General features: G+C 38.4%; 1 protein-coding gene across 10 annotated transcripts in view; it reads right to left on the bottom strand.

Annotated features, from left to right (window-relative positions):
- Positions 1–13,459, bottom strand: part of LOC100527962 (KRAB-domain containing protein) — an 87,293-nt gene that overhangs the window by 25,156 nt on the left and 48,678 nt on the right. For all 10 annotated transcript variants that reach the window (XM_060406330.1, XM_042240732.2, XM_060406332.1 and 7 more), the window contains 2 exon segments: positions 1,031–1,166; positions 279–374 (listed from right to left, as the gene is read on the bottom strand). In XM_060406330.1, coding sequence (XP_060262313.1) covers positions 279–374; positions 1,031–1,166 — 232 coding nt within the window.

Genomic DNA, 13,459 nt, shown 5'->3' with positions numbered 1-13,459 from the left:
GAGAATCACAGAGTAACCAAGGAAAACAACAATAAAATGAGGTGGGCAAAAATTTGATTACTGGCAAATATAAGAATGATAAATATTCAAAAAGTGAATCAAAAGGAGAACATTTTTACTAAGAGTGGTATTTGGAGACTTCTAAGTTACTTCTAAGTATTAGGACCTTTAAAGTGATATTCTTTAAAAAAAAAGCCTGAAAGTTGTCAACCTCTGGACTAATCAGAGGAAGATAGTAAATTCCCTAATGTTCACTTGTTCAATACACATTAACTCACCTGAGAAGCTTTGGCTTGGGAATTCTTCCTCCAATATCCATGGCTCCTCTCCTTGCTCCAGCCTGAAGATCACCTCTGGTTTAGTAATACAATACCCTGTTAAAGTGAAATAATTTATGATATGGACCAGGTGGCCTAGTTTTCAGGGCCTCTGAAAGAGGAGGAAACTTCTAGAGCTGCTCAATGAAGGTGCCATTGAACATTTCACTGGAGAAGCAAACACAAGTATCTTTCTGGTGCCCCAAAGTGACCTATAAACATTGAGTCTTGAATTCCAATCTTAAATATCATTAAACTTCACATGATGTCCATATTCTTAATTAAAAGAATTTTTTTGTTACAACTTTGTGGCCAAGATGAGCGTTACAAAGAGGATCTGATTTAATACTCATATGCATGTATTATTACTTTATGCTTTAGTCTGTTTGGACTGTTGTAACAGAATATCATAGACCAGGTGGCTTTAAAAACAGAAATTTACATCTCACAGTCCGGAGGCTGGAAACTCGGAGATCAAGGTGCCAGCATGGTCAGAATCTGGTGTGGCCACTCTTCCTGGTTTGCAGATAATTACCCTTTTGCTGTGTCCTCACAAGGTGGAGAACACCAAAAGATCCCTTTTCTTCTCCTATTTTTGTAAATGCATTAATCCCACCATGAGGATCTAATAATTCAATCTAACCATACTTGAGGATTGGGGTTTAAAAGAATTTTTAAATGCCATTTAGAATTGCATAATAAACCAACCTTACCCACTGAGACAAGGTTCCTATAGTTCTCCAGCATCACATCTCTATACAAGGACCTTTGAGTTGAGTCCAGGTGCTGCCACTCCTCCTGGGTGAAGCCCACAGTCACATCCTTAAAGGATACTGATCCCTGGAATTTCTGTTCAATCAGAAATATTCAGAATTAAGATGACATGGAGAAGATGTATGGAACCAAATCCCTACCATAATTATTGTTTACAGATTACCAAACTAGGTTTCAGAATGTTCCTTTTGCTTTATACTCTGAGACAACAAGAGAAATCATAGCAGAAATATTCTGTAAACCAATCTGCATTAATTATTAATTCTCAAGTCTCCACAATGGATCTGGAACTATTCTAGTTCTTGGAAATATTAAGCTTAGCAAATACCATCCTGTAGTCAAGAAGCATATAATCTGGTAAGAAAACATGCAGTTCAGTTCAGATCAGTCGCTCAGTTGTGTCCGACTCTTTGTGACCCATGGACCACAGCCTGCCAGGCCTCCCTGTCCATCACCAACTGCCAGAACCTACCCAAACCCATGTCCATCAAGTCGGTGATGCCATCCAACCATCTCATCCTCTGTCGTCCCCTCCTCCTACTCCACTCAATCTTTCCCAGCATCAGGGTCTTTTCAAATGAGTCAGCTCTTCACATCAGGTGGCCAAATATTGGGAGTTTCATCTTCAACATCAGTTCTACCAATGAACACCCAGGACTGATCTCCTTTAGGGTGGACTGGTTGGATTTCCTTGCAGTCCAAGGGACTCTCAAGAGTCTTCTCCAACACCACAGTTCAAAAGCATCAATTCTTCGGCGCTCAGCTTTTTTTTATAGTCCAACTCTCACATCCATACATGAACACTGGAAAAACCATAGCCTTGACTGGACGGACCTTTGTTGACAAAGTAATGTCTCTGCTTTTGAATATGCTGTCTAGGTTGGTCATAACTTTCCTTCCAAGGAGGAAGCGTCTTTTAATTTCATGGCTGCAATCACCATCTGATTTTGAAGCCCAGAAAAATAAAGTCAGCCACTGTTTCCACTGTTTCCCCATCTATTTGCCATGAAGTGATGGGACCGGATGCCATGATCTTAGTTTTCTGAATGTTGAGCTTTAAGCCAACTTGTTCACTCTCCTCTTTCATCAAGAGGCTCTTTAGTTCTTCTTCACTTTCTGCCATAATGGTGGTGTCATCTGCATATCTGAAGTTATTGATATTTCTCCTGGCAATCTTGACTTGTGCTTCTTCCAGCCCAGCGTTTCTCATGATGTACTCTGCATATAAGTTAAATAAGCAGGGTGACAATATACAGCCTTGACATACTCCTTTTCCTATTTGGAACCAGTCTGTTGTTCCATGTGCAGTTCTAACTGTTGCTTCCTGACCTGCATACAGGTTTCTCAAGAGGCAGGTAAGGTGGTCTGGTATTCCCGTTTGTTTCAGAATTTTCCACAGTTTACTGTTATCCACAGAGTCAAAGGCTTTGGCATAGTCAATAAAGCAGAAATAGATGTTTTATTGGAACTCTCTTGCTTTTTTGATGATCCAGCAGATGTTGGCAATGTGATCTCTGGTTCCTCTGCCTTTTCTAAAACCAGCTTGAGGACATCTGTAAGTTCACATTTCACATATTGCTGAAGCCTGGCTTGGAGAATTTTGAGCATTACTTTGCTAGCTTGTGAGATGAGTGCAACTGTGCAGTAGTTTGAGCATTCTTTGGCATTGCCTTTCTTTGGGATTGGAATGAAAACTGACCTTTTTTAGTCAAGCTATTGCTGAGTTTTCCAAATTTGCTGACATATTGAGTGCAGCACTTTCACAGCATCATCTTTCAGGATTTGAAATAGCTCAACTGGAATTCTATCACCTCCACTAGCTTTGTTCATAGTGATGCTTCCTGAGGCCCACTTGACTTCACATTCCAGGATGTTTGGCTCTAGGTGAGTGTAAGTGATCACACCATCATGATTATCTGGGTCGTGAAGATCTTTTTTGTATAGTTCTGTGTATTCTTGCCACCTCTTCTTAATATCTTCTGCTTCTGTTAGGTCCATACCATTTCTGTCCTTTACTGAGCCCATCTTTGCATGAAATGTTCCCTTGGTATCTCTAATTTTCCTGAAGAGATCTCTAGTCTTCCCCATTCTGTTCTTTTCCTCTATTTCTTTGCATTGATCACTGAGGAAGGCTTTCTTATCCCTCCTTGCTATTCTTTGGAACTCTGCATTCAAATGAGTATATCTTTCCTTTTCTCCTTTGCTTTTCACTTCCCTTCTTTTCACAGCTATTTGTAAGGCCTCCTCAGACAGCCATTTTGCTTTTTTGCATTTCTTTTTCTTGGGGATGGTCTTGATTCCTATCTCCTGTACAGTGTCACAAACCGCCACCTATAGTTCATCAGGCATGCTGTCTATCAGATCTTGTCCCTTCAATCTATTTCTCACTTCCACTGTACAGTCATAAGGGATTTGACTTAGGTCATACCTGAATTGTCTAGTGGTTTTCCCTACTTTCTTCAATTTAAGCCTGAATTTGGCAATAAGGAGATCATGATCTGAGCCAGTCAGCTCCGGGTCTTGTTTTTGCTGACTGTATAGAGCTTCTCCATCTTTGGCTGCAAAGAATATAATCAGTCTGATTTTGGTGTTGAGCATCTGGTGATGTCCATGTGTAGAGTCTTCTCTTGTGTTGTTGGAAGAGGGTGTTTCCTATGACCAGTGCGTTCTCTTGGCAGAACTTTATCAGCCTTTGCCCTGCTTCATTCTGTACTCCACAGCCAAACACATGGAGTAATATGTTACAAGCACTGTGGTTAAAGTACACACTCAATAGATTAATGTAAATAAGAAGCAAAACAACTTCTGTTTTGCGCTTCACTGCGGAAGAACAGCTATTGAACAAAGAGTGACACTGTGTTCTTCGTGAATATAAGGCCACTGCACAAGCAAAGGCTAGCGCCCTCTAACATCCTCAGGAAATGAGTAATGAGGTAAATAGGAGTTGAGATAAGAAAAAGAGCCACAGAGGTACTCAAGGAATGCACTACAGAGTAACTTTAGACCAGTAGACTCCAAAGTATGTGATCACTTTCCATCTTAAAGAATACTTTTGAACACTACAGAAGTTTGTCTATAAACCACAGAAATAAACTAACAAGAAATTTATTACAAACTTTATTCTTATTTAGACTTAAGAATGTAGGTAAAATCTAGTATGCTATTTCACTACAGTACATATCTTAGGTCCTAATTCTTCCATTCAGAGACAATAATTAGGATGTGCAGCAGATGATACAGGAGAAGATATTCAACTAAACTGTTTTCAATGTCATCCAGAGTGGGGGAAAAAAAGAAGGGCATGTTAACCTACTCCACCATTCTTGCCTGGACAATCCTGTTGTCAGAGAAGCCTAGAAGGCTACAGTTCAGGGGATTGCAAAGAGTTAGACACGACTGAGCAACTAACACAACACCAGAGTGCATGCCTCTACTTCAGGCATCACTGTTGCAGAGATAGAGCTGCTGAAGGAGAGATTCATCAGTATACCGAAAATACATGACCAAGTTTTTATTTCAGACCAATTCTCTGTTTTTAAAAAGGAAATGGAAAGCAAAAGGACAAAAGAACCCACTTATATAAACTTGAATCTTGGATGCAAATAGTGAAGTGCAAGCCTCTCAGTTGTGTCCAACTCTTTGCAACCCCATGGACTGTACAGTCCATGGAATTCTCCAGGCCAGAATACTGGAGTGAGTAGCCTTTCCCTTCTCCAGGGATCTTCCCAACTCAGGGACTGAAGGCAGGTCTCCTGTGTCTCCTGAATTTCAGGCAGATTCTTTACCATCTGAGCCACCAGGGAAGCTCAAAAGGTTTAGAAATTAGATACAAGTTCAATATAACAAATATCAGAATATTAAAATTTTTAAAGGTATAACAAACAGCAGGTGTAAAAAATATAAAAGTCTTTACAAAAAATATAATGAAGGAAAATAAGAAGACCCAAATAAATAGAAGGATGTAAGAAATTCCTGGATAGACAGGCTCAGTATTATAAAAATATCAATTCTCTCCATGCTGGTATAAAAATTCATACCAATTGCAAAAAAAATCCCAGACAAGCTAATTCTAAAATATGTGAAAATGCAAAGGGTAAAAATACACAAAACAATCTTAAAGAAAAATTAAGCCATAAGAAGTACCATATATAAAGTATAACATATTATCAATGTATCATAATTAAAATATTGTGATACAGGCACAAGAATTTTCAAATGCATCAACAGAGTGGAAGAATCCAAAATGTATGTATGTCACTTGATTTTTGACAAGGATAACAGAAGGACAACCATTTCAATAAATAGTGTGTTTAATTATAGTGAGCATTTGCTGCTATTTTAACTGTAAACAGAAATCCATTTTAGACAGTATACAGATCTAAATTTGAAAAGTAAAACAGTAAAAACTTTAGCAAATACCATAAGAAATACCTTCATGACACTAAGAATAAGCAAAGACTTCTTAAATAGGATGCAAATTACACTAATAATTCTACAGTATTAAGATCCTATCTTTACCAAAAGACAGAAAGAAAATAAAAGTACAACACAAAGTGGAAAGAGACATTTGGAACACATATATCTGACAAAGAAGTCCTATCTCTAATATAGAAAGACTTTTTTTTTAATTAGTGAGGACAAAAATGCAGGCCATCTTGGTAACAAACCTGACAGCAAATCTCTCAACAGAAACTATGAAAGTGAGAAGACACTGGGCAAAAATTTGAATGGGCAACTTGGGAATGAGAAAATGAAAATGGAATGTCATTTTAAAAGAGCTAGGAAAAATGTCATCAGAAAATTCTAAGTCCAGAAATAATATTCTTCTAAAATGAATATATTTTCCACATAAAGTTTGAAAAAGTTATCAATAATACACACAAGTCAAGAAATACTACAGTTAAGGAAAATGATATAAAGAAAACTGAAAATGGAATTTAAGGCAATAAATATAATGTCTTTTGGAATCCATGAAAAACACTGAAAGTAAAATATATCAAAACACTAGGAATAGGATAATTAAGGTTAAACTGATTAAAGATTCTAGCACTGTCTGTGAAGAGGTAAAGCACTAACTTAAGGTAAATGAAAGCAAGAATTCTGTAAAGGAAAAACTCAATTCCTCTGTTTTACTCTACTCAGGTCACCAAATTAATGGGAACTTTTCCCATCCCAAGCAATTAACTAAATTCTGACATTACAGCATCAGATTCCAGGCTCAGTTCCATGCGACACCATTCCTACTTCAGACACCAACTGTAAACCCAGTGTATCTAACCACTGGATAAAAATCAAGGCTCCCACATCCTCTTTGTTCTGTTCAATAATGACAGAGTGGCTCACAAAACACAGAAAAACAATTTACCTACTAGATTAATGGGTTAATATAAAAGGATACAACTCAGAAACATCCAGATGCAAGAGATACACAAAGCAAGGATGGGTAAAATGGTACAAAACGTCCATGCTCTCTCAGAGCTCACTACCTTCCCAATAATACCTCCATGTTCAACAACCTGGAAGTTTTCAGAATCCCGTAAGTTCACAGATTTTTATGGAGATTACATTACATATGCAAGACTGATCAAATCACTGGTCAACAGTGGCTAATTTAGCCTCCAGCCACTCACACCTCCTCAGAGGTTGGGAGGTGGGGCTGAGAATTACAACCCTCTAATCATACGGTTGGTTCTCCTGGTACTCAGTACCTCATTCTTAAGAGACATTTCAAGTCACTTCAGTAACATAAACTCAGGTATGGTTGAAACAAAAAACACCATCTTAATTGTTCTGGACCTATTTCAGGAACTAGGAAAAAATACTCAATATTATAACAACAGATTTCCCTATAGCTGTTATCACTTAAAATGTTATTAGTTTTAGGGAGGTAAGTTAAGAAACCCTGCAGGAAAATCAACATACACATTTATTATAATAACAATATCACAAATACAAATTGTAGTATCTAGAGTAAAAACTAAAAAGATATGAAACTATATAACTTAAAAGCTACTAGATACAAAAAGAAAATGCCTATCAAAAGGAGAAAGGGTGCTTGGGGCTGATGCATGGGGATGATCCAGAGAGATGATATGGGGGTGGGAGGTGGGAGGGGGGTTCATGTTTGGGAACTCATGTACAACTGTGGCGGATTCATGTCAATGTATGGCAAAACCAATACAGTAAAGTAAAATAAAGTAAAATTTAAAAAAATTAAGTTAAAAACAAAAACAAAAAAAAACAAAAGGAGAATGGGGAAGATGGCAGAGGAGTAAGATGGGGACATCACCAGCCTCCCCACAAATACATCAAAAACTCATCAAGATATGGAACAACTCCTACAAAGCATCCTCTAGGCGACAGCAGAAGACCCCAGCCTCCAGGCAGACAGGCTAAGCTCCCTGAAATGAGATAGGAGAGAGGATGGAGACACAAAAAGGGAAAAGATGAGGACCCCCATGGTGGCCCAGTGGCTAAGATGCTGTGCTCCCAATGCAGGGGGCCTGGGTTCAATCCCTGGTCTAGGAGCTGGATCCCACATGCTGCAATTAAAATATCCCTCGAGCAGCCAAATAAATAATAATAAAAAATTTTTTTCTAAGGGAAAAGATGGAGAACTTCTGGGCAAGAGCTTATGCCCCAAGGGAGGGAGGGAGCCCTGAAACAGCAGGAGTCCCCATGCACAGGGAAACTTCCCTCATAGGTGAACCCAAGGGGGAACTTTCTCGGAAAACTAGGCAAAGCAGGGACTTAAAGGCAGTAAACAGAGAAAACTGCTCTTCTCAGCCTGTTAACAGCTCACTGACTGTGGCCCCAAACAGATGGCAAGTTTGGGGAACCAAGGGTGGTGCGGCATACAAGCCCAGCCAGCACACAGCCCTCGCAGCACAGAGGGCTGGCCCAGGTAGCTGAGTATGATGCCACCGACAAACCCAGCCAGTGCGTACAACCCCTGAAGCACAGAGGGCGGGCCCAGGTGGCCTAGTGTGACACAGCAGACAAACACAGCCAGCACAGAGTGGGACCAGGGCACCAATAGACAGGAGGAATACAAACAGGCAGTGCACACAACCCTCCTGGCAAGCCAAAAGAACACATAACACTCATGACAAAGAAGGCAAGGGGTTGAGATGAAACAAGTGCACATAAACCCCGCAACAGAGTGCATGCATGGGAGCTAAGACAAGTGCACACAAGGAAGCAAAGGGCAGGCCTGGGGAGCCAAAACAAGTGCACACAAGCCCCGTGACACAGAGGGTAAGCTCAGGCGCCAGAGGGAAGCCCGCACAAGTCACTGTGATGGAGAAGGCACAAGGAAACGTCCACACAAGCACCTACCTAGCAAGCTTCAACGAGCAACACAGGGCAGGACAGGGGAACAGAAGCACCATTTCAGGATCCCAGGGACAAGTAGGGGGCTGGTGACACTGTATATATGCTGAGAAGGTCACTTTGAAGCAGCTGCAGAAATACATGCACCTAACACCATGAAAGCTAGAATGACTGCCCAAAGGCATACTGAACCCACAAACACTCCAAAACCTACTACTGGACACTGCACTGCCCTTCAGAGAGGCAAGATCCAGCTCCATCAACTGTTAACAATAGCACAAGCTCTCCTAACCAGGAAACATCACAGGATACTAATCCAACCCTATCCTCCTCCACAAGGGCAGACTCCACAACCAAGAACGACGACCTTGAGAACCTTTTTTTTTAAATATTTTTTCTTTTTTCTTTTCCTCTTATAAATCACACTGTTTATTCTCCCAACGTATGTCCACCATCACACTAGCCTTTAGCAGTGCTGTGGAGTTTTCCTTTCTTTTTCTTGTTATAAAAATAAAAAAAATTCATTTTAAATTCTGTCTTTTAATAAACCACAGTGTTTATTCCCCCTTGTATTTCCACCTTCACATTAGCCTTTCGCGGTGCTGTGGAGTTTTTCTCTGTTTTCCTTGTTAAAGAAAAAATTCCATTTAAAGATTTTTCTCTTATAAATCACACGGTTTATTCCCCCTACATATTTCTACCTCCAAAAGATAAATGTTGGTTGGGTGGTTTGGAGTTTTCCTCTTTGTGTTTGTCAAAAAGAAAAAAAAAGAAAGAAAGAAAAAAATTCATTTTAAGATTTTTTTTTTCCATTTTCTCCTCTTTTACCTTTTTTCTTTTTTCTTGATGAGTTTTTTTTATATATATTCCACTGCTTTTCCTATAGTTCATTACCAGCTGTAACTATTCCTGAATATATATAAATCTTTTCCACATACATCTATTCATCTTTCTATTTTTCTTTTCTTTTTCAATAGTCTCCACCCCTTTCTTCTCTTTTCCCTCCCTTCTCTTTTTTTTCCTCTCTGTTCTTCTTATTCTTCCCCTTTTTTCCTTCACTCTCTTGTCTTTCACCAAGTAAGTTACACTGTTGAGCTCTCTATGCTATATTCCCCAGGTAGCCCTCTGCTCATGCTCAGATTTCCAGATTGAGCATTAGCTAATTCTGCTTTCAACTGCTTGAAATCACCTCTGGGTTCTCTTCCTCACCAAGTCAATCTCCTGTACTCTTCTTTAGAATACTTCGGTTATAACTGTGTGTGTGGAAGTGTGTGTGTATATGTCCCAGTATTTCTGTAATTATCTGCTTGATCCCCTCCTACTAGAACACAAGCACAAGTCATCCCTAACAAGAAGTCAACACCAACCACCCAACCCACATTTCCCTCTGAGGGCAAAAATCAAAAGAAAGAAGTAATACAATCCCAAAGCCTGGGAAAATGAGACCTCAAGTGGAGCAAGTTAGAAGGAAAAAAAAAAAAAGATGAAAAGATAGAGAAATACAGCACAAATGAAACAGCAAGGTAGAAACTCACAAGACCAAATACACAAAGAGTAACTAGTAATCTCCCCGAAAGAGAATTCGGAATAATGATAGTAAAGATACTCCAAGGACTTGAAAACACAAACTCATGTTTGTTGGCGTATGACAGAAAATCACAAAATTCTGTAAAGCAATTATCTTTCAATTGAAAAAGAAAAAAAAGACCAAAAAAAAAAAAAAAAAAAAAGAAAGCAGAGACATTCGTTTGCCGACAAAGGTCTGTCTAGTCAAAGCTATGGTTTTTCCAGTAGTCATGTATGGATGTGACAACTGGACCATAAAGTAGGCTAAGAACCAAAGAATTGATGCTTCTGAACCAAGGTGTTGGAGAAGACTCTTGAGAGTCCCTTGGACTGCAAGGAAGTCCAACCAGTCCATCCTGAAGTCCTGACTAATTCATTGGAAGGACTGATGCTGAAGCTGAAACTCTAATACTCTGGCCACCTGATGCAAAGAACTGACTCACTGGAAAAGACTCTGATGCTGGGAAAGACTGAAGGCAGGAGGAGAAAGGGATGACAGACGATGCTGTGACTAAGACTTTCAATAATATGTTGAATAAAAATGGCAAGAAGAGGAAAAAAAAAAGAGAATGGATAAGTAAATTGTAGCCTTTTTATGTAGTGGAATACTATGCAGTAATACAATAAGTAAAACTACTGGTACATGCAACATGGAAGAATCAAACATATATTGAATGAAAAAAGCCTCATGTAAAAATGTACACATAAATTCTATATATCGAAGTTTCAATAACAGGCAAAATTAATAAAAAATGATAGACAAGCACCACAAAGGGGAAGGAAAGTTGTTCTTAAAGACTGGAAAAGTCATGAAGGAACCTTAAGGGGTGGCGGAAATATTAAATATGTTGACCTAGTTGGTAGTTACTAGGATTTACATATGTGTCTTAAAAAAAGGCTGTATACACTTATATTGAATGCATCTTACACATTTTATTGTATCATGATATAGCACAAAACAAAATTTAAAAATCAGAATTCAAAAAAGGGGAAAGTGGAATATATGAAATAGTGAATGAATTTATAAAATCAGCAATAAATATCTGCCAGTAAGTTGACAGCCAGTAGCTACAGGGGTTTGCAACAAGATAATTTATAGCTTCTGAAAGGAAAGGTTTGAAAATGATATTTTCTTAAGTTGCTAATAGAGAATATGTTGATAAAAATCTTTGTATCTGTTGCTGTAGCTATGTGTCATGAGTACCAAGGCTGAGACTGCTTAAATATCTGAAGAGGGAGAGTACACTGATTGAGAAGTAAAGTAAGTTGATAAGGTGGAGAAGTAAGGTAAGGTGGAGAAACACAGCATCACTTAGGGATCCGATGTTAAAATAGAATATTGCATTGTAAGCTGACTCAGTGTCAGAAAAACAAAGCAAAATAAAATAAATCAATAAAATATGTGTGAACAATCAACAAGAAAGCACAGCAAGTAAATACATTGTGGGACAGAGGGCCTAAAACCAAACAACAATAAATGAAAACAGATTAAATCACCCAACATAAAAACAGTAATCTTAAACTTAAAAGGTCCACTTCTTAATTTTTGACTAGAAAAAACAATCCTAAGCAAAACAAAACAGGGATTTGTTTATATCTCTATCACAGTGAAAGTGTTAGTCACTCAGTTGTGTCTGACTCTTTGTGACTTCATGGACTGTAGCTCGCCCCTCTGTCCATGGAATTCTCCAGGCAAGAATACTGGAGTTGGTTGCCATGCCCTTCTCCAGGAGGTCTTTCCAACTCAGGGATCGAACCCAGGTCTCCTGCATTGCAGGCAGATTCATTACCATTTGAGCTACTGGGAAGCCTCCCTTGATAGGGATACAAGTGTCTATTGTAAGACTTGTAAAAATATAAAAACTAAACGTCCTACATAATTCTAACAATTTCTATTTATAAAAACTATATATATCTCATTCTAGGACACATAATAAATATTCATAAATGGTTGCTGAATGGATGAATTAAGAACCAATTCAGTTACATTAAGTGAATACTAATTACAGTGAAAGGGAGACTCATGTGTGATAAAAACAGTTGCAGAAAAGTGGAAAAGAGAGCCTAAACATAAACTCACACCACACTTAACACAGTTAATTGATTTTTGAGGGGGTGCCAATAACACACAATGTGAAAAGGATAATCTCTTTAGTAACTGGCGTTGAAGAAACTGGGTATCTACCTGCAAAAGAATAAAACTGGACCCTAATCTTACATCACTCAGAACAATTAACTTGAAATAGATCAAAGACTTAAACATAAGACCCTAAAAGAAAACACAGGGAAGGAGCTCCTTGACATTATTCCTGGCAATGATTCTTGGATAAGATACCAAAAGCACAGGCAAAAAACCTAAAATAAACAAACAGGGCTACATCAAATGTAAGAGCTTCTGGGGACTTCCCTGGTGGTCCAGTGGTTAAGACTCTAAGCTACCACTGTAGGAGACACAGGTTCAGTCCCCTGGTCTGGGAACTAGGATCCCACAATGCCACATGGTGTGGCCAAAACAAACATTAGAGCTTCTGCACAGCCAAGGAAACAATCGACAAATTTGAAAAGACAACCTACAGGAAAATATTCCCAAGACATGTTTCTGATAATATACAAAATACATAAAGAACTCATATAACTCAAAAGCAAGAAAGCAAATAATCCAATTTAAAAATGGTCAAAGAGTGTCAATAAACACTTTTCCAAAGACATACAAATGGCCAAAGGTGCTCAAAATCACTAATCAAATGTAAACAAAATCACAATGAGCTATTATCTCACACCTGTTAAAATGGCTATTATCAAAAGGACAGGAGATAACAAATGTTGTCAAGGATTCAGAGAAAAGGGAGGCCTTGTGCACTGTTGGTGGGAATGTAAACTGGTGTAGCAATTATGGAAATACTATGGAGGCTCCTGAAAAAATTTAAAATAGAACTATTTTATGATCCAGCAATTCCACTCTTGGGTATAAACCCCAAAGAAACAAAACCACTATCCTAAAGAGATATCTGCACCCTCATGTTCATTGTAGCATTACCTGCAATCGCCAAGGTATAGTAACATTCAAGGATGAATGAATGTTCAAGAAAAATGAATAATGAAAATGTAATGGATATATACAATCAAATACTATTTGGCTATAAAAAGAAGGAAATCCTGACATTGGGGAAAATGTTAATGGACCTTGAGAGCATTATGCTAAGTGAAATAAGTCACACAGTGAAAGGTATACTATTGGTATCACTTACATGTGGAATCTAAAAACACCACCACCACCACCACCAACAACAATAAAAGCCAATTTCACAGAAAGAGAATGAAATGGGGGTTGCCAAGGGCTAAGAGAAAGGGGAAATAGAATGATGTAAATCAAAAGGTATAAATGTTTAGTCATTATAAGAATAATTTTGCTCAGCCATAAAAAGGAATGAAATCGGGTCATTTGTAGAAATGTGGATGGACCCAGAGTC

This window comes from Ovis aries, chromosome 25, assembly GCF_016772045.2.
Source record: "Ovis aries strain OAR_USU_Benz2616 breed Rambouillet chromosome 25, ARS-UI_Ramb_v3.0, whole genome shotgun sequence".
In the NCBI taxonomy this organism is placed as follows: domain Eukaryota; kingdom Metazoa; phylum Chordata; class Mammalia; order Artiodactyla; family Bovidae; genus Ovis; species Ovis aries.
Note: the sequence above shows the minus strand (reverse complement) of the source record. Positions and strands in the feature narration are given on the sequence as shown.